At 40.9% G+C, this 20,667-nt stretch overlaps 1 protein-coding gene across 1 annotated transcript; it reads left to right on the top strand.

Moving 5' to 3' along the window:
• The first annotated feature begins 3,722 nt into the window (after window positions 1-3,722).
• Window positions 3,723-20,208, top strand: lmln (leishmanolysin-like (metallopeptidase M8 family)). The gene is made up of 16 exons (XM_072397411.1): window positions 3,723-4,126; window positions 5,018-5,121; window positions 5,337-5,367; window positions 5,558-5,640; window positions 6,211-6,328; window positions 7,513-7,691; window positions 7,828-7,933; window positions 8,326-8,420; window positions 8,687-8,804; window positions 9,443-9,550; window positions 9,626-9,813; window positions 10,207-10,339; window positions 10,698-10,857; window positions 11,199-11,329; window positions 12,637-12,847; window positions 13,119-20,208. Exons 1-16 carry the CDS (start codon window positions 3,989-3,991, stop codon window positions 13,217-13,219), a joined length of 2,004 nt encoding a protein of 667 aa, XP_072253512.1. The 5' UTR covers window positions 3,723-3,988; the 3' UTR covers window positions 13,220-20,208.
• The last annotated feature ends 459 nt before the right edge of the window (window positions 20,209-20,667 follow it).

The raw sequence follows: 20,667 nt of genomic DNA, 5'->3' as shown, positions 1-20,667 counted from the left end.
TTAGTGACTCTTGAATCTCTTTTTTTTGTTTGTTTCCGGACGTTTCTGGCACATTTTTCTTTGTAAATTTTCTCAGTGAATGTACTGAAAATGTGTTTCTGGGTGCACTTCAGCACTGTTTTCTCCACATTTCAAATGAAGGAGCAATTAACTGTAAGTCACAGCTTTTCAAGGTGAGTCTAAAAGCACATTACGTTGTATTTCAATGTCATTAAGGAGACAACAAAAGTTCTGTTTTTGTAGTTATTTTACATTACTCATGCTGTAATGGCCGTTAGCAGTAAATATTGCCGTTCACCCATGGAAACACATACAACTATCTCCGGACTGCTGCCTTTGAATACAATGATTCTCTAGAAAGACCGGTTTCTTATTAATTTGTTTGTATAAACTCCAGAGATAATGATTAACTGGGACATTTCTAGTTTAAATATATAAGAATATGTATCATGTCTGTATTTTCATCAAATAAACAAGTTTTAATTCAGTAAAATATCAAGAAACATCTCAAAAATCAAAACGGATGGTTTGAAGGTGTGTGCTCCAGTTTTGTAGGAGTTCTTTGGTACATTAAAACAAAAAGAAACATCTTTTTATTTTTTAAGCCAAACTTTTTACTTACAACACAAGACTTCCTTATTGTCCTTAGTTCAAAGTGTAAATTAATTCACAATTTTTGCATTGGGAAGGTAAAATTGAAGCTTGTTTGAGTGATTAATGGTTTAACTTTTAAATCAAACAGTCTGTTAACAGTTTACAATGGTATAAAATCAAAATATGTTCAGTTCATCATTAAAAACAACTAAGAATCTAATATTTCTAATATTTGCATTTGATACAACTGATATAAAAAAAGACTAAAATAATAAATGAGTTAATTTTTTTGCTGCTAGGGGACATGATTAGCATAAAATGTATCATGGAGGTCTGTATGGACCCAACAACCAATTTATGCACCTCAGGATGATGGTCAATGGTCTCCTGGTAAATTGATTCAGATGTTGGTGATTTCATGCAATCATGACAAATTGAAGGCAAAGTGTCAAAGAATCTGAAACACCTATTTTCATGAAAGTAAATCATATCAAATAATACTTCATTTATCATCAAGGAGACTTTTATATTTATCAAAGGGAATTATATTAATTGGATCTGTGTGTCCCTAACAGCCATAGTGTGATGAAACCATTGTTTTCCAGCTTGAAACGATTCAACATTAACTTTAAATGAGTCTGGATCGCACGTACTGAATGAATGTAGGTAAGAAACATGGTTTTTACTTCTTGATCTGTTTTAGGTTTTAACACAGAAGATTTGTAAAAACTAATATAAAACATCTCTCTGTCCTCCATACTCTTCTAACCATGATGTAAGTCAGCATTTTTTTTTAAATAAACTCATCTTCTTAAGAGTTGTATGAAGACAACATCTGTTACCATCAGCTGTTTGGTTAACATTTAACCAACTTACATGTACTTGGTGTGGAGCTCACTATCTAATGAGAGAAGTGCTCTAATTCATAAATGCAGTATTAGTGTGAAACATTCACACATGCTCAGTAACATAACACCGTCTCCTTTTGGGTGAAGTGGGAGCCTCTGACACACTTTGTGTCCATTATTTTCTTTTTAAATAATCAAAACTCGACTCTTTAACGTCAGAGAAGACACAAATGAAAGAGGAGCTGAAACCACCAAAACTTTACAACAATGTCTATTTAAGTTTTGGGTTGGGACGCGGGCTTGGAGGCGTTTTAATGTGCCTGCGGTTTGTAGACAGGACTGATTTTCTCTTTAGGGTCTAAAAAATGTCAGGGACCACAACACAGACAAAACTGAGGAGAAACGCCCAGTTATTACGATGAAAGAGCGGATTTCTGCACAAATATAACCAAGTATGTTACTGGCTTCTCAGGGAATCATTGGAGGAGATTAGCTGTAACATTATGACCTCCGGCCTAATACTGAGTAAGTCCTTCTCATGCCACCAAAAACAGCTCTGACCAGTCAGGGTGTGGACGAAAAAAACATGTCCTTGAGAGTCATGTATGGTGAAGTTAGCAATAGATACTTTAGAGGGGTCTTTCCCACAGATGCAATTAGATTGGTGTATAGGGAGTTTATAGACCCTCTGCTGTCCTGCTGAGGGACACAGTTACTGCAGGCGAGTGCTGTTGGCAGATATGACAAGGTAGGTACCAAATGTTAGAACATCCCTGTGAATAGAAAGGTGCATATTTCCCAAGCAGTGTGTTTCTCATTTTACCTGCCTGTGATTTAAAACTTATGGCTGATGCTGAATAACGAAGTGCACTGATTTTTCCCTGAAAGCCTTCAACATCCCATTAAGCTATAATGACTAAATGTTGTAGTTGTTATTAACTGTACTTTTTAAACTGATTATATTTATCATTAAAAGTCTCAACTTGTGTAAAGGGGTTAGGGTTAGGGCTGCAGGAGTCAGTTTGACTCAGCGAGACTCCCATTTCTTACAACTTGGAAAATCAAGTAGCCCAAATCAGCTTGTCAAAGTCCCTGAATTATTGAATCACTTTGATACCACCCAAAAAACAGATGATCCTCAAGCTACTTCTGAATTGTCTTTTCTCTATTATTACTATTTTTTGTGGGTTAATGAAATTTTAGGTGTAACTAGAATCCATCTAGAAATTCGATTTGACATTTAGAGATTTGATGGAGTCATGTCTACAGAATTTTTGGCACTAAATCTAATTGATCTAATCTATTCTAGTATATCTGTCTCATTAATCACAAAACTAGAAATACCTAGAAATAACACCCCTCAGCTGCATCTATGAAATAATAAAGGTCATAAGATGGCAGCAATGAAAGCCACAGACTTTTCAATGCTTTTGCTGCTTTTCTATGCAAACAGTAGTACTAAAGCACCTGGAAACATATGCTGTGGTTGAATATCACAGTCTGAAGTATAGCTGCCAGCTGTTATTTGAACTTATTTGAAGTTCCCTACCAGACGAGCTAATGTAATCAGACATGGCTTTTGAGTAGTCACTTACAGCAATCAGAAATTGTCTCAGTTAAGCTGGAGCCTCAAAAACTAATCACATTTGACTCGTCTCTCTGAAGTTCATCAGCCAAGTTTCAGTGTCTGTGTCAAAGAGCGTGGGAATCAGACAAACAAGATAAATTTAAAAAACACCGCAAACCTTCCACAAGAAATGAAAGTGGATTAACTAGAGTAACTCCAACTAAAAGTTTCAGTTTAGAGGAAACTCAGCAAAGCTTTTTAAAAGTACAGAATTCACAAAACCATCTCCCACTTCAGGTGTACAAGTTCTCTTTTGTATACTCTATTCAAATCTATTTTTTCTGATTGAACAACAATAATGACAAAGTATGTGTCCAAACAGCAGTAATCATCTACAAACCCTTTATGTTTTTCCCAACAAACACCTAAAAAGTTAACGGTTTTTCAGTTTGCATGCTCATAGACTCCATGCTAAATGTAAAGGGGCCTATTTGAGTTACCTTTTGTATTTTTGCGCCATCCAGCGGGTTACACTGTACGCGAGAGGTACAAAATGCACACATATGTTCTCCAGCTGTGAGTAACTCGTTTTGTTAACAGACGATCTTCGTAGTACTGTGACTCTTCCTTGAACCGACGCCTGGTAGAAAGTATTTTTGTGTGAGTGGCTCATCTTACTTACGGACGATCTTTGGAGCGCCGGTGCTCTCCCCTCAGCTGACACCGAGCAACAAACCAGGACCCGCCGCAGCTGTCAGGCGTCCGTTTAGCCATTAACCGGCCGGCGTTACTGCCATCACAGCTGTTTCTTCACCTAAGACGTACAAGTCGAAACGTCGATCATTTTGCAGGATGCTAATATGTTATAATTCACCCGGAAAGCGATGAATGAAACGAGCACCAAGGGGACCGGACCGAGACCGGTGGTGGTTCTGTTGACTTCGGGCTGCCAAGCCCCGCTTGTCGGGCAAGTCAGAGGATGGAGCCGAGGCTGAACGGGGATGGCAAGCCGTCCGTTTCCTGGTTCCTCTTCGGCCCTGCCCTCATCCTCTCCCTCCTGGCTGCACTTGCGAGTTGTCACGGTCCTTGCAAACATCGTGTCCCGTCTCCCAGCGAGGTGAGCCTCAGCTGTCTCTGCGGTGATCCAATAATCTCAACGTAAAGCACAGTGGAGAAGCTAAGCTAGCCTGCAAGCTGCGGTTGATAATTAACTTACCTTTTGGTATTGTACCGTATTATATTTGACAATATATTTTATTGAGCTCATTTTTAATCGAAAATATCGCTTGGCAACCACCCACCCACCCACAATAAAAATCTGTTTCTGTACATTAGCTGTTCACTAGCAAGCTAACAGGCTAACACGGAGCTAGCCTGGTACTGTCTGATCACAGCCTCTTTTAGGTCTTTTTGCATTTTGGAGGCAGTGATTTTACAGTGCATTAGTTTTAACTGTTGCCTTCAGCCGTGGTTTCTCAGTCCGGGAAGGCTTCCTCAGAATGAAAACGTACATCTACTCAGTATCTAAAGTTTTTATTCGCTCATTTAGGGCATTAACCTCCTGAGACCCTGTTTCTTCATATGGGGATTTTTTATTTTTTTTCCTGTATAGAGACAATGTTTAGGTTTTATACTTATTAGGTGCTACACATCCCATGTAGCTTTGATAAATTAAAAGTGCACACAAAGTTAAAGTTTGGGTCTCATGAGATTGAAATAAAATAGAAACGAATCCCACTCAGTCCCTGTGTTTTAGCTGAAAATAAAGTAATGGGAATGTCTCTTTAGGATACTTGGAAAGTTTAACTTACTTTTAACACACGTGTTAATTAATACACACAGTAAGTATATCACAGTTTATAGATGAAGCTTCACACGTGCTCTGTGCTGGACAAGTACTTAACAAACTTATTTAACTGAATATAATAGTTACAAACTTGCTCTTGCGTAGCTGCTCATTACTTGTGGAGATCTGTGGTCTGTCATTGTTTCTCTTGGCCTCTTGTAGGTTGTTCATCACGTGTACTTGAAGCCTGAACGCCTGACAAAGAGAAGCTCACCTGACGACCTGCAGCTAAAGATAAAGATCATTTATGACAGCAGTGTTGATCAGTAAGTACTGCATCACTTACATGAACCCGGATGGTGTATTGACGCTCTAAAAAGTAGACATGACCATTGTCACCAGAGCAAGATATTTATCAGTTAATTCCTTTTGATCAGCTCCCAGAAAACAACATTAAAGCTGCAGTCTTAGATTTGATTCAGGCAACCCTTTTACTCACTTTTCTGTCAAAATTGGGTGCACTCTCTGTTTCTTTCTACAGGCTCTCAGCAGACAAGAGGAGACTAGTGAAGGTGAGAAGACACCTGCCATCTTTACATGCTTGGGCTTTATTTACTTAGAAAATTCAATGCAGTTTTGTGAAAGGACAAATTCTATTATCTGGCTGTGATACCTGTGGCGTCACCCACAGACATGCGGATATTTTGCAACTAGGATTTTAGTTCTCAGCTGACAAGCGTTACTGTGCGTGTCCCTCCTCAGGATAAGCTGTTTCCTCAGGCCATCGACTACCTGCAGAGGGCTTTTAGCGTGAGACGCAGAGTGGGACCAGTACTGCTCAGCAGGTACGTAGCCCATAAATAAACATGTTTTAAGTCTGAACAAGATTTTATAGTTTGATTACCAAATTATATGAAATTATTGCTTAAACATGTCACATAAAATGGTGACATTTTTAGATTTTTTGACATAAAAAGTGATGAATGAGCCCATTAAACAAAATAGAGCATTTCAGACAACTGAAGATTGTTTTATTTTGTTATAGTAACTGGTGTATTCATGACTTTATAACTTTAATTATGTTACAGGCTCACATATGTTTACAGCTACAGATCTGAAAATGGTCCCTTGAATGTTTGCTAATAAAGTGTCCAGAAAAGATGAAGAGCGGGCCAACTTTTATGGCAGTTTTGGGTTAAATAAAATGAAACAAACCAACCAGTTTTTTCAGTTCATATTTCAAACTTTTGAAAGTCAGGTTGCAAAAGAGAAACTCAAACAGTGGGGTTGTTTGATTTGACCAGTGGATGCCTTTTTAAGCTTTTGACTCTAACATTGGTGGTTGTGAAGTCGGGGAGGTCACATCTTAAACTGCCTATCTTTAACATCTGTGTTTGTTATCTCTGTCTTCTCAGACAATGTTCAACCAACCAGTACATGAGGAAGAGAAATGACCCTCATCGCTACTGCCAGGATGCCTGTGCAAACGTCACCAGGTGTGGCCCCGTCATCGTGCCACAGCACCACCTGCAGGTAAGGAAACGCCGCACAGACATGTTGCGTAGAAGCATCTTGCCTAAAGCCTAGTTTATGCTTCTGCGTCACGTCCATCCGCGTAGGATGTGACGCCGTCATTGAGCATTCGAAGTTCTGCGTCAAGGGAACACGTTGCTCTGCAGTTCACCGCCATGCCAGTAGGGGGGTGTGGCTGCGTGTTTGTGTGGTTTCAGGGGTTATAGCAGAATCCTTGCTTTTTCTTCCGGCCACAGTTAACAACAGTAAACGATGGCAACTGAGGTGGAGCAGCTGTATTTGCAGTTGGAGCTTATCAATACTGAAGAACAAATTGCTCATATTGCTAATGTTGAAGTGCAGGCGACAGAACAGACGTTTCCGGGGGTGATCTGTACGACCGGTCGAGGCTGAACGGGTGAATTTACAACACTGGTTCTCCCACTGAGGGACCTGGATGAACAAATGCACTTTCGATACTTCCGAATGTCAACGGGCCGATTTGACAAGCTTCTTTTCACCGTGTACAGCCATTAAGACCGGAAGAAGCAACTGCCGGAAATTACGTTCTGAGCGGACCAATCACAGCCGATTGTAGTTAGGATTTTTTGGAGGTGCACGTCAGGCTACGGCGTAGGGGTCCACGACTTGACGCAGAAGCATAAACTAGGCTTAAGGGCTTCTTGGTATGTGGGCAGGAGGAACCGAAGAACTGGGGATCTAACCACCAACTAACTGCAGCAGCCCTGAGGAGGAAGCTCATTGTCAACTTGTTCATCACATTATAGTTACTGTAGACACTCTGCAGAAGCTGATAATAGTTCTCAAGCCTCTCTTTCTGTTGTCTGTTGATGCTCCTGATTTCCCAACAAAGAGGAACAAGCACCAAAAACTGTAATTAGCATAGTTGCACTGGACAGTCTTCGTAATCTAACTGTTTCACTCCATTGCAAAGCAGATCTTCGTCCACTCTGGCGTTTGTTTTTTCCACCACAGAGCAAAGCTAAAGAAAAACAACAGCACTAACACAACTAAGAGCTAGCTACAACTCCGACTGCTCTGCATGTTTTTGTGAGATCGCCCTCAACTGCCTGAAAGAGGCCATAACCTACGGATGTGCATTTTGGTTCATCCCTTGAGGATTACCCTTGAGGATTAGATTTTGGGTTCTGCGCACACTCATGTTTGGTGTATTTTTATTTCAGCAATGCAAGGTATGCAGCGAGTCTGGGAAGTCATGTGGCCCAGTGGGACCCACGGATGGCCCGGGGGTGGAAGGGTCTGACTTTGTGCTCTACGTCAGTGGCATCACCACAGAGCGCTGTGGACAGGAGAACATCGTGGCCTATGCTGCATACTGCCAGCTGGAGGCAGAGCTGGACAGGTGAGAAGAAAAGAAAACTGTTCCTTTAACTAGTAAAGTTTACTACTCTCTGAAAGTTTCCCCATATACAACTGTTTCTTTGGTGTACAGTTAGTTAAATCTTTGCAAGCTGATGTGTGTCTGTGTGTGTTTTTAGGCCTGTAGCAGGTTACGCCAACCTGTGTCCTGCCATGATCTCCTCTCAGCCTCAGGAGTTTGAAGGGATGCTCTCCACCGTCAAACATGAGATCATCCATGCTCTGGTAAGATGCTTTTTGACCTCACAGGAACCATCAAAGATCACTGTGCCGAAGCTTTAGTACAACACTCCCAGGGGATATTTTGTCAGATGTTTTCTTTGACTTGGAGCACTTTTTATATCATGGTACTGCTTTGCAATGCTTCCAACTTAACAAAACGGGATATTTGTTCCTTCTTCTCAGACAAGCTGCAGGGTACTAATGCTGTTGTTATGATACTCTGTAACAGAGTGATCTACTGGTGGAAAGTAGCTGAGCTACTTCATTGGAAGACACATTTCTGATAAAATGTTGATGTGATTCGGTTTCAGGCAGAATATTTTAGAACAGAATTGAACATGAGTGTACACCAACACTGAAGTTTAACCTGTGTGCTCTTGTCCTCCATCCTTCAGGGGTTTTCAGCTGGTCTGTTCGCCTTCTACCACGATGATGAGGGCAAACCTCTGACCCCTCGCTTCGCCAGCGGCCTGCCCCCCTTTAATGAGAGGTGAATACAGTTCATGTCAAATTTGACCGGATGATAAATCACCTCAGTCTGCTGACATACAGTCTGTAAACCATGAACATGTGTCTGCCCTGCCACTTGCTCACCTCCACCAGCCAGAGAGAGTGAATGCTTTGACAAAATAGTCAGCACTACCTCCTGCTTTTGGCTTCAGAAAGCATTTCTGTTTGAAACGCATGCTGTTATTAGCCAGAATCCGTCCACAGATGCTGCCAGCTCTCATTTATAAACTCAATCCTGTGTGACAGCCTGGGTCTGTACCAGTGGAGTGAGGCGGTGATCAGGAGAGTCAGCAGGCTGTGGGACATCAGAGGCGGAGTGATGGTCCGACACCATGTGCACGTCCTCGTCACTCCTCGCGTTGTGGTGAGATGCAGTTTTAATCGAATGCAAAATTGATAATGGAGATCGTTAATCCAGTCCTCTGCTGCTTGTATGTAAGCACAGGTTGTCTCTGCTGTCCATTTGAGTCTCTTTGTGGTATTTTTGCATCTATAGGTTGACATTTCTGTCCATTTAAAAAAAACAAAACTCTGTGATTGTTTGGGGTTTCTTTCTTTTTCCATTTAGTGTCTTTTTGAATGTTCTTATGGTCATTTATTTTTGTCTTGAGGTCATTTAACATCTGTTTGGCATCACTCCGCAGCTCTCTGTGACTGTTTTGTGAGTCATTTTATGTCTTTGTACAACTGCTTTTCTTTTCTTTTTGGTCTTTTAACGGAGCTGTCTTACTTTACAGAAAGAGTGACAGTCACCTCATACTGAGGCTTAGGCCCAGAGTCTCCTGACCTGTGCCCTTAAAACCCGCTCAGTATTTCCAATATGTGTCCAGCTCACAATAATGACTTGTTTTGTGAGGAATCTTATGTGTGATTTATAGCAGGTAAAATCTGACAAAAATGTGATAAAAGTACAAGCTTAGAGTGAGTTTAGTAAGTGGAACTGCAGACGTATTACAGGCAGTGAGGAGAAGTGGCTGAGCTGTATGTGTTGTTCTTTTCCAGGAGGAAGCCCGGAGGCATTTTAACTGTCCCATTCTGGAGGGGATGGAGCTGGAGAACCAGGGAGGGACGGGAACTGAACTCAATCACTGGGAGAAGAGACTGCTGGAGGTCGGTATATGTCCTCTCTGCTGTTTTTCAGCTGAAAAAGTTTGTTTATTGTTTGTTTGTTGTTTACCTCCTCAGAATGAGGCGATGACGGGCTCCCACACCCAGAACCGGGTGTTTTCTCGGCTCACGCTGGCCATCATGGAGGACAGCGGCTGGTACCGAGCCAACTACAGTCTGGCACAGAGGCTGGACTGGGGCCGCGGCCTCGGCTGCGACTTTGTAATGAAGAGCTGCAAGTTCTGGATGGACAGACAGAGACAGAGGTCAGATTAATGAAGCCTTTCTGCTGTTTCCAACCCTTCCAACCACAAAGAACATCTGCTGTGTAGAGCTGACAGTACCACTCAGATTCAACAGTGTCATGGCTCGGACTGTCATTGAGCTCAGAGGGAAATTTTGTCCCTTTTGGTCAGCTAGATTTTCATTAACCGGCAGTCAGTCAGGAAAAGTATTTGTTTTCCCTAAAGTACCATTTTAAATACTTTATTTGAGTACATCTTGCAGCTACTTAGATAGTTGATTAGATTTTTTTTGTCATTTTCAAGCAGGAAGGGTGTATAATCTAACACACTTTTAGATTTCAGCTTCTCAGAAGATGTTTGAACTAGCAGAACGTCTCCTTACCCGTGTTGTGTGCGTTGAATATGTCGCTGCAGACGACACCCTGTGACCCCGTACTGCGACACAGTGCGAGCCTCTCCTCTGCAACTGACCTGCAGACAGGACCAGCTGGCCGTGGCTGTCTGCAACCTCCAGAAATACTCTCAGGAGCTGCCGCTGGAGTACCAGGTACACGAGGGAAATGATTAGCAGTGGGATAGAGCACTGTGAGGTGATGATGTTAAAGAACAAGCAGAGCAGAGGTGGTCTCCTTTAAGGTTTAAGCCACATGTTGTGAAATGATTTTGTCTGATCCACCTGGTAACAGCCACTTTAACCACAGGAAAACGTGTAATATAAACTAAATTAGTCATAGATGTTACATTTTAGATTAGAAAGTAACTAAAAAGGTCAAATGATTACTTTCACTTTTCTTCTAATGCATGCTTTGCTTCTATACAGCCATTTCAGCGTGTTATATGTGCTATATTACTGTCCTGTATGGAAGATCTGCTCTTCGTCAGTGTGCTGATGTTTTCTGTGTCAGTATTTTGATCGGATCCCTGACGTGACTGCTGACCAGCTGTCGTTCTATGGGGGCGCTGTGGAGATCGCTGACTACTGTCCCTTCAGCCAGGAGTTCAGCTGGCACCTCAGTGGAGAATACCAGAGAAACTCCTACTGCAGAGTGTCTGAGAACCAGCCAGGTAGCGTTCACACGGAGGGGCAAAAAAAGTCCAAAATAATTTTGCTGCTGATATAAATCAGTCCTCTGTCACTAAGGCACACTGCTCCACTGGTGTAACATATTTCTCACTCCAGTTTGGTGATGAGTAATTGGCTAAATTTCACATTTCACCCCATTGAATATGAGGATGTTGTCTGAGCTCTCAGTGTTAGATTGGGAAAGGTTGCATGAATTGTTCGACTCATCATACTGGCACATTTATCAGTTAAGTTGTTGATAAAATAAGTTTTGAACAGCTGTTTGTACTCTTGATATCGGTGCTTCCTGTATAATGAGTTGGCTTTTTCTGTGTGCATGTAGACTGGTGGAAGAATTATGGAGCAGAGCAGTATGGGCCGGATTCTGTGTGTCTGTACCAGAAGTCAGCCTTTGTGATGGAGCAGTGCACCCGGAAGATGACGTACCCGGACTGGGGCTCCGGATGCTACAAGGTGCCTCGCTTTCTGGCAGTTTGGTGTGTCACCCACTAAGCCCAAGCTCCTCTTCTGAGGTGTCGTTAACGTGTATTAAAGGACACATATTATGTAAAAATCTATTTTTTTCCGTACTTGAGAGCATATATTTGGGTGTGTCAGACCTTGACCAACACAAAAACCAGCCTCCTCCCTCTGTATCTCTGCCTAGCTTTAATTTCATATGACACCACATTTACTGTACATCAGAAATGGGACGTTGAAACTCTTTCGCTCTTGCTTGTTGCTCTGCTATGAACATTAAATCTATTTCATCTCTCATTAAAAAAAAAACTGAAATTATATAGTTAATTTAATTAAAGGAATAGATGAGCTACCAATGCTCTACCAGTACTTTGTTTAATGGTTTCTGTCTCTACCATTCTTCAATTTTTACCAGTAGAAATGAGGAATTTGTGATTTCCTGTTTGGCAGTGAATGCATCATCAGTACAGCACTGCCATTACATAAACAAACACTGGTGATATATGACGGAGGAATTGTGACACGCGTTTTCAGTGGTCTTATTAACCGTCCAGTCACTGTTATGTTCTGCGGTGTGTTTTAATGACTGATTCCTGATGAAAATGTACCCATAAGAGGTGTCCGTGGTTCAACTGCAGATGAGGGAAATGGAAGTATTTGTGAATAAAACTGCCAGCCAGTTTGGTCTGAGTTCTCAGTCTATTCACTCTATGCTCTGTCATACCATAATAACATACTACTATTATTATTATTATTATTAATAATGATAATAAGGAAACCTCTATTTCAGAGGTTTAAACCTTAGTTTTCTTATAAATTATTGCCTCGCCTCTAATTCTCACCAACACTTTTACAAAGTTGAAAGTGAGAAACACACAAATACTTTATTTTTTGGCTGAAAGGGAAAACGTGCACATGTCTTCAATGGGTTAACTCACTTAGGATGAGATTAGCACTTTACTTTCCATTTCATGTACTTGTCTTCAGCAGAGAACTTGTGTGACGTGATGATTTATGTCTGTGCTGTTTTGTTTAACAATCAGACGCAGCATAGAGGACATGCTCTCAGTCTTTATGCTAAACACTGAACACATCTGTTCCTTTAACCTTTTAACATGCTAAATATGAAATAAACTAATTGAATTTGGGGTAAAGAATGGAGTCTGTTGAGCTGGAAGTTTTAGAGAGGTGTCAATATTAATGTTAAAAAATGAAATACTTTCTTTTCAAAAAGCAGAGATGCTGATGCGATGAGCTGAAACACAAAGATGAATGTTTCTTGTGTCTTTGTCTCTGAGCAGGTGTCGTGCTCACCTCAGGGCCTGATGGTGTACATTCAGGATCGCTCCTTTCAGTGCACCCGGAAAGGTCAGCTGCTGAGCGTCAGCGTCCGGGTCAACGACTGGGTTTACAACGGCGTCCTGATCTGCCCTGCCTGCACCGACTTCTGTGACGACTGCCCTCTCCCACACCAGCTCCCACCCTTCAACACCTCCAGGAGCAACCCCATTGGTCAGTGTCCCTAAGATCTCAATCAACGAGTAAATACAAAGACTACACAGTTTAATGACTTTATTCTAATCTTTTAAAGTGGTCTTGAGCAGTAGTTCTTCTGTTTTCAGTCCCGTCCTTGTACCTGTTTGTTAAGCCACTTAACTCTGGTCTATGAATCATTCAGGCATAAAAATGGCATCTAACTCAGGGCTTGAACCAGTGTTGTGTCCACACATAACATGAGAGAAAACACACGTTTGTAGCTAAACTTTCTGTTTGTTTGTTTCAGATCCATGCTCCAGTTCTCCAGGACTTGCCATCACTCTGTGGCTCCTGATGCTCAACCTGCTTCCTCTGGTGGCTGGACTGCAGCTCTGCCACTACAGCTGATAACACACACACACACCAATACATACATAGACACGCACACAAACTTGTTTTTCTATCTTTGTGGTGTTTCACCATTGACATTATACATTCCCTTGCCCCTCACCCTAAACCTAATCATCACAGCTGAATACCTAACCCTAACCCTTGCCCTAAACCTACCCATCAAAACAAAGTTCTGACCCTAAAAGAATCCATTTAAACATGTGAACCCGCCATTTTGTCCCCACAGAAAAACATTGGATTCCACAAGTATAGTGTTATCCTTGTTTTTGGACCTTATGAATATAGAAAAACAAGTACACACACACACTCTTGCACTCCAAGGTAGCTGAACTCTCTTCTGTACTGTATTCCTCAGAGGATTTGACCAGGTCATTTTCCTCCTCCTTCCTTTTCGTTTCCTTCTCTCTGTTTTCAAGCTGAAACGCTCTATTTTTTTTACTTTCTTTTATCAGCTCTTTCTTTATTTCTATATACAGTTTTTCCCTTCGTCTGTCTTTTCTCAGGACATTTGACGTTTTCGTTCTGTTTTTTTTTTCTCCCATTTTTCAGTCCATCTTATCTGCGATCACACGGCTGTAACTATCTCTCTCTCCTTTTGCTGAAGTTCCATTCAGGTGTCGATCAGTGAGTGTTTACATGCACTTCAGTAACCGGATTACAGTCCGCTTTCATTTAACTGAGAAACCTGGTCACTGTTATCAGGGTTTGGGATTATGGACACCTGATTTACCCCAGCAGAGTTCTCCTGAGCAATCCTGCCATGCATGGACAGACTCAGGCTTCTGAAGGCCAGGAAATTGTCATTGGCAAAGATACCGTTATCAACATGGCAGACTGCTATGTGGCAGCTAATTCACTAAATCAATCTGATCAACAGGGATCATCTTTGTGTGGCAGAGCACAGAAGCATCGAATTAGCCAACATTATTTTTCCTTTTCAGTGATTGACAGTTTTTTTAGACCACGTTATATTTGCTCGAGGGATAAACTTCAGAGGTTCTGTCCAAGGATCTCAAAGTTAATCTGGGACATTTAGCGAATTAGTGGACGCACGTATCTAAATATGTTCCTACTGTGATGTTGTATCTTGGAGGTTTTCTGAGTTAATCAGTGTATCCGAGTAACACCAAAAGTAGCTTATGTAAACAGGTTTTTTTACACCTGCTAAATACATTCCCATTGCCAGTAATTGCTTGTTTGCCATCAGTAACTACCACTACCTCTCAGAGGGATAAGCCTGTAAGCTGCAACAACATAAACAATGGCATTATACTGTATCCTGCAGGGTGTGTTGGACCTTTCTGAAACTTTCTGAGATGATTAGGCCAGTTTATTGTTTATTTTTTTACTGGACTATGGTAGTCAATCACACATTAGGATTGATAATAAGCTACCAAACTGGTATAATCAATCAATTTCCCTTTTGGTCCGGCAGTTAATGCTGTCAGTATCAGAGCCTCCTTTTGAGACATTACAGTCAGCAACATTGTTTTTCTATAAAGAATAAATCACCCGTGCTCAGCACCTTCGGTGAGAACTAACATGTGCACCATATTGGCTTTGTGTTCCTGTCAAAGCCAATCAGAGCTGGAGCTGATAAATACCCGCAACTTCTACTACTTTAGAGTCAAAAGCCAGTTCTTAGCATGTGTTGGTGAGTTATTTGACCAGTGTAAAACAAACTCAAATTACTGCAATGCATGTAAACATGTCATCTGAGTCTTCTGGAACTGTGACTTGGTCACTTTACTGCATGAAAACATTTCCAGCAGCATGAAGAACAGCGATTTTCATTACGTTGTTTTCTTTTTTTCTTACCTTTACGGTGTACTGATTGCAGACTGGGACACACATTTATAGCTGAATCACAAATTCGTGAGTATCATTGATGCTGTGGATCAGCCAGCTCTTTTGCTTCGGTTTCGACGGCTGCCTGACGTTTCTGAGTAACCAGGAGGAACCTGGAAAAACTTTATGTACAACTGGATGTTTTTTTTTTAACCAACAAACCATACTTGAAAGGTGAAAGGACATCTCCTTTCTCTGAATCATCATGGAGTGGATCTGTGCAGTTTGGTGACCTCTGGTGGCAGCTAGAGATAACTGTTTGAGTTTTATATGCTTGAAGGACCTTTTATGCAGAAATCTTTTATTGTAAATAAAATGTGAAGCTTTCCAGAGAAAGCAGGCTGAGGTAAAAATGGTGGAATTAGTTTGCCAGCCTCTTCCTGACAAAGAACTGGAGTTTAAATTAATACCTCATTTGTTTTGAGTAGATTTCATGTCACTGTAATGAAGTTATATTGGATGTGGTCATGTGGTCATGGAAGACTGTTGGCCCATTAGTTTAAACAGGTCTAAGCTTTCTTTATCACGTGACACTGTGCACATCAAGGTTGCCGTCAGGTTGTCGGACCAGCTCTGAACATTGCTGTCTTCTCTGCTGGAATATGGATCATATAGTATAAACTATATTCCTCCCTGCCAGACATTTAAAGCAGGTGCAGACAAAAGGTGGCAAGAGTTGCAGTAACCTTCCCTGAGGCTAAAGGCCCTCGAGCCATTTACCACAGCAGAACTAAATCCGCTGACAGTTCAAAAGAATGTTGGCGTCAGATTCCCTCTGAATATATCTCTTTCAGTGCTTCATCCTGATTTCAGCCACAAGCTATGAACAAAACAACCTGTTTGTATTCCCAGGTGAGGAAATGGGAACATACTTTACCAGTCAGGGATACTCAAGGCTGGAAACCCGCCCCTGAAAGTCCCTGAACCTCACGAGACCAGATCAAGGACTGGGGCTGTCACTTTTTCTTCGAAGTTTGAACTTTTTTTTTTTTTTTTTGTTCTGGGGAAACACTGAGCACTAGTGACCCATTCGAATTCAGAAGTGCTTCAGACAGTTAATGTATGTTGCTTTGTGATCCAGCAGAGGGTGCCTTAGCATTAGCTTGACCTAATTTATGCACAGGTAAGCTCTCAGTATAAGAAGCTAATGTTAGTCAAGTGTATGTTGCAACATTGCCACCAAAATGGAGGAAATTAGCAAATAAAGCCATCTTAAGAGAACAGAACTTATGATGAAGGTGGAGCCATGAAAAGTCACACCTCAATCTCTTCACACATTGTACAGCTAAATGCCATCACAAGCGAAAACAGGACAATTGTTGAACTACAGACTGACGGAAATGCATGGCCAGTGGGCCATGCATGCAGATGTGACAGTCCCAGCTCTAGGCACTTCAGATAAATGAGAACTTAACAGTTCCTGTGTAGTGACAAGCTAAGAGAAAGAATTTAACATCTCCAGTAAAGCAGTTGTAACTGTTGGCACAAACTATGAGTTCAGAGTATTGTCCTGTGGAAGATGACAATCAAAGAATTGCATGTTGGTTTCTGAGTGTTTGAAACTTGATTTTTGGAAAAAGTGATGGCCCTAGCAGGGACTTTTTTCAGGGGGTGGGGGGATGAACAAGGTTTCTGGTTCCTGCTGTGGAAACACATGTACAGTTTCCTTAAAGGTCCCTACTCCTCAGGGAAAGTTGCTCCTCAACCAATCTCACCGTGAGACTGTTTCGCTTCTCTCCTTCAGACATGACACGTGGACAGGATTTGCATCAGAAGAGAGTGCCAGAAAAAAAAAGATGTTCCCTGTGGTTCTTGTTAGTTTACCTCATTGTTCTCATATTGAGTTCAAGTTCATGGATGCGCAGCTGAACAATGCTAAAGAGGAGCAAATAAATGTAGCTATATTTTGTTTTAGAAATGATAGAAAGAGAGAACATTTCCGAATATCTTTAGGATCAGAGTAATCCAGTGATTTCTGTTTGTAGATTACAAACAGTAACTGGTAGTAGTTGAATTATTTTATGTTTAATGGCACCACTTTGCAAGTTATAATCAAATGCAGCCTGAAATAAGAGTGTCCGGCTGTAGCTGACATCTTGTCTGGCCACTCATGAGCTTACAGGTACTGGCGGTCCTGAGAACTTCTTTCTGGCGATGTTTTGTGTTGCCATGTTTCCATTGGAAGTGTCTCGAATACCCATTTACACACCAAAAATGTTGATGTAACCCTCAGCTGATAAGATGCAGGAGAAGAAAAGTAGAATGCCCCCAAAAAGAGGTGATTTCTGTAATTAGGACAGTTTTAGGAGTGAAACATTACTCATGAACTCTCTGGGCTGTATTCATATCTCATTCCAGGGTTGAAAAGTCACTTTCCCTACAGAAAGATATTCACAAACAGGGCTTTAGACCAGCTAAGGTTCTCGAACTTCAAGTGTCACAGTTTGGTTTTTAACATCTGGTACAGGGACAGACAGATGTTGGTGCCATTTTAGGATCTAAATTGAGAGACAGCACTGGCAGCAAAGCAATGGTGTTCATTACAACTAACAGCAACTCTAAACAGTACTATTATGAAGGAATCTTTGTGTTTAGAGTTTTGTAAATCTGCTGAATTTCTGGTTATTAATAATTGTTTTTTGTATGCGGCCAAGTGTGACAAAGACTGCTTCACTTCAGCAGTTTGACAGTTGCTAAACGGTGAAGTTCAAAAACTGGAGGAAACTACAGCCAAACTTCTGTGTATGATGTTTGAAAACAGAACAAATGTTGTTTTAGTGTGTGATGGGAAAAATGTGAGTTTTCTGTGGTGACAGCTGCAGAAAATGTTTGTTTTTCCCACAGCTGATGTTGATGTACAGTACAAAGAGACACATCTTCGGTGTGATGGTTGTTTCATCGTTGTCAGTGGTGGAAAAAATGTTTGTGGGGCAGCATGAGTGGAGTGGGGATTATTATTTTCATGTATGTTTTATTTTTGAGGCTGCACTGGAGTTCCAATCAAAGGGTTTCACTCTAAAATGCTCATAGCAAACACCGTCATGACAGCTTCTCTTTGAGCTCACATTATCTTTTTAATTTATCGATCTCCTCCCAGGTCTTTAATGTCACTTCATGAAGTCATATTTTCCCCCTAAATACACATGGTTATGATAAGATGAAATTGCCTTGAATGGATCGGGATGTTGCTTTTGTAGCTTGGCAACAACTTAGCTGATGATGTCACATCCAAAGTTGGCAGGTAACACAGGTGAACTCTCTTGGTAGAAAAAAGGAAAACAGAAACTTTCAGCCAACTTTTCAGGGTGCAGAGATGCTTCTCAGTGACATGTCCAGGATTACGCCATCTGTTGTTAACAAGTGCTGTGATCCTCTTTTTTTCCACTGTTACCTCTCTGTCTGCAGTCTTTGTCTGCCCATATAGCATTTTCTATGGGTAGGTATGGAGGAAAATGTTTAAACTTCCTTGTTTTTCCCCTTTTTGTTCCTGCTCTGCATCCTAGACATGCCCTTTTCAGCTTGTCTGGATTTGGGATATCATTCCAGGTTATTGCTCCGGCCTATGGAGTAGCTCAATCAGCTGCACCAACATGTAAACAACTCTCCCACTGGTATGGTTACACATCATAACAGCTGTTAAAAGCTCACCATCCAAACCAGCTTCGACAAAAATCTGTTTGCACAGAAAATAGCTTGTTGGAAAATCTAAAGAAAGACACCATATGTCCAGAGCTGCTGCAGCAGTAGCCATTGCATAACATGCAAACCTGCTACCAGGCACAATATAACAGTGAAGGTACCCACCAACAAAATAGTTTAACACAGCTACAACTTTAGGTAAAAATAAAAAAGGGAAGCGATACGACACATTAAAACAGAAAAATACAAACACATAGATAAAAAGCAAATCTGTACACAAAATTACCACAATTGTTGAACTACAGAGTGACGGAAATGCATGGCCATGGCTGTTAGTGTTGCAGATCTACTGCACACTGAAAGAATTTAACATCTCCAGTAAAGCAGTTGTAGCTGTTGGCACAAACTATGAGTTCAGATTATTGTAAAAGGGAAGCGATACGACACATTAAAACAGAAAAATGCAAACAACCACAAAGACAAATAAAAACACACATAGATAAAAAGCAAATCTCTACACAAAATGACCACAAAGTGAAATGAGCCTGAGAAAGAGAAGCAAAACGATTACAAAGATGCAAAATAAGTGAAATGTGAATGAGCTGCATGAAGCTTCAGACGTCCTCAAACAGACTGAACACATAAGGTCACTGACACCATGCATGAATCATGTGATTTTCAGTTGGCAACCGACCTAAAGCCTGTCAAACAAAACAGTCATTTTGTCTGATCAGGATGAAACAGGTAATCTGCTGAGGGAACGCAAAGAATCTTTATTTTTGTAATCTTTCTGGTGTTTTAGATTGAAATTTGCCTGCCGTTGTTCTTCAGTGCAGCTGGATGGATTGAATATTTGAAAAAAAAAATGAGCATGTTGAATTTTTCCAGCTTGATAATTGCACAAAACCAAAAGAAATGGCCTTAATGTTAAAGGACTTTCTGTTAATGTGCGATGAAGACAGTACATGCAGTGGCAGAACGCAGAGGGTTTGTTTTTAGCTTTTTATTTGTCGGGTCGGGAATGTTTCTGTGTTCTGTAAGATATCTTGGGTTCATATTTTGGCAGCAGAAAATGTTTGACTTACAGAAGTGTTATGTTTCACGCAGAGTAGAGCTTCGCCTCAGTTGCTGATGATCTGACCTCAGTCCAGTTTTCTTATTTTGATGGGAGTTTGAACTAAAAGTGACTGAAATGTTTTAGTTTTGAATAAAGCTTTTGTTAATGTGATGACTGTGTTGCACTGAGTTGGGGAAAAATAAAAATCTTATTTGGGGATTTAGATTGAAAGTCTTTATTGGTGAAATTCTGTCCGTGGAGGCAGGGGATGTTTCTTTGCGTCTCCTTTTAATTTAATGCTGTGACAGCCGGTCCTGTCAGAGGGACACTCGGCTCATCTTTCTGTTTTATTTGATAGAAAAAGGGCTGCTTTTAAGACAAACTAAGACTTGTCTTAGTTGAAATAAATGCTGTCTATATCCCTGAAACTTCCTTCTGTTTTGTCTCATTCAATAATGTAAAATGGATGCTATTGATTTTATTATTTGATATGTTAACAGGATATAAATTCTGCTGTAAAACTACTCATTTTAACCCTGAATCTGTTGCTGAACAGCCACGGCAGCCACTTTCTTTGCGTCCCAACTGCACATTTACAACCCCTGCAGCTCCTGGGTCCACTCAGCTTGAATTTTCCAAAACAACTGAAGTTTATTCCAACTTGATGTAATTTAAAACAATCTGCAAAGAGTCGACGTTTTTTCGTTAATCAGGAGAGCTTTTAATCAAGCCTTATATAGTTGAAAACGGAAAAGTGTTGAAATAAATCTAATATCTTGTACCCAAATCAGAACATCATTGGTAATTTCTACCTTTTTTTTTTTCTTGATTTAATATTAAATTAGAGGAGGAGGCGTGCAGCTGCTCAATGAGCACCACTGCTGAGGGGCTGGTTTGCTTG

The sequence above is a fragment of the Leuresthes tenuis genome, unplaced genomic scaffold (genome assembly GCF_036924035.1).
Source record: "Leuresthes tenuis unplaced genomic scaffold, fLeuTen1.0.hap1 SCAF_12, whole genome shotgun sequence".
NCBI lineage: Eukaryota > Metazoa > Chordata > Actinopteri > Atheriniformes > Atherinopsidae > Leuresthes > Leuresthes tenuis.
The sequence above is the reverse complement of the archived record's forward strand: the minus strand, read 5'-3'. Positions and strand labels throughout refer to the sequence as shown.

Coding starts and splice junctions, on each gene's coding strand:
- lmln (XM_072397411.1), top strand. CDS start 3,989: ATGGAGCCGAGGCTGAACGGGGATGGCAAGCCGTCCGTTTCCTGGTTC. Junction 11,330..12,636: donor GGGGCTCCGGATGCTACAAG/GTGCCTCGCTTT, acceptor GTCTCTGAGCAG/GTGTCGTGCTCACCTCAGGG. Junction 12,848..13,118: donor CTCCAGGAGCAACCCCATTG/GTCAGTGTCCCT, acceptor TGTTTGTTTCAG/ATCCATGCTCCAGTTCTCCA.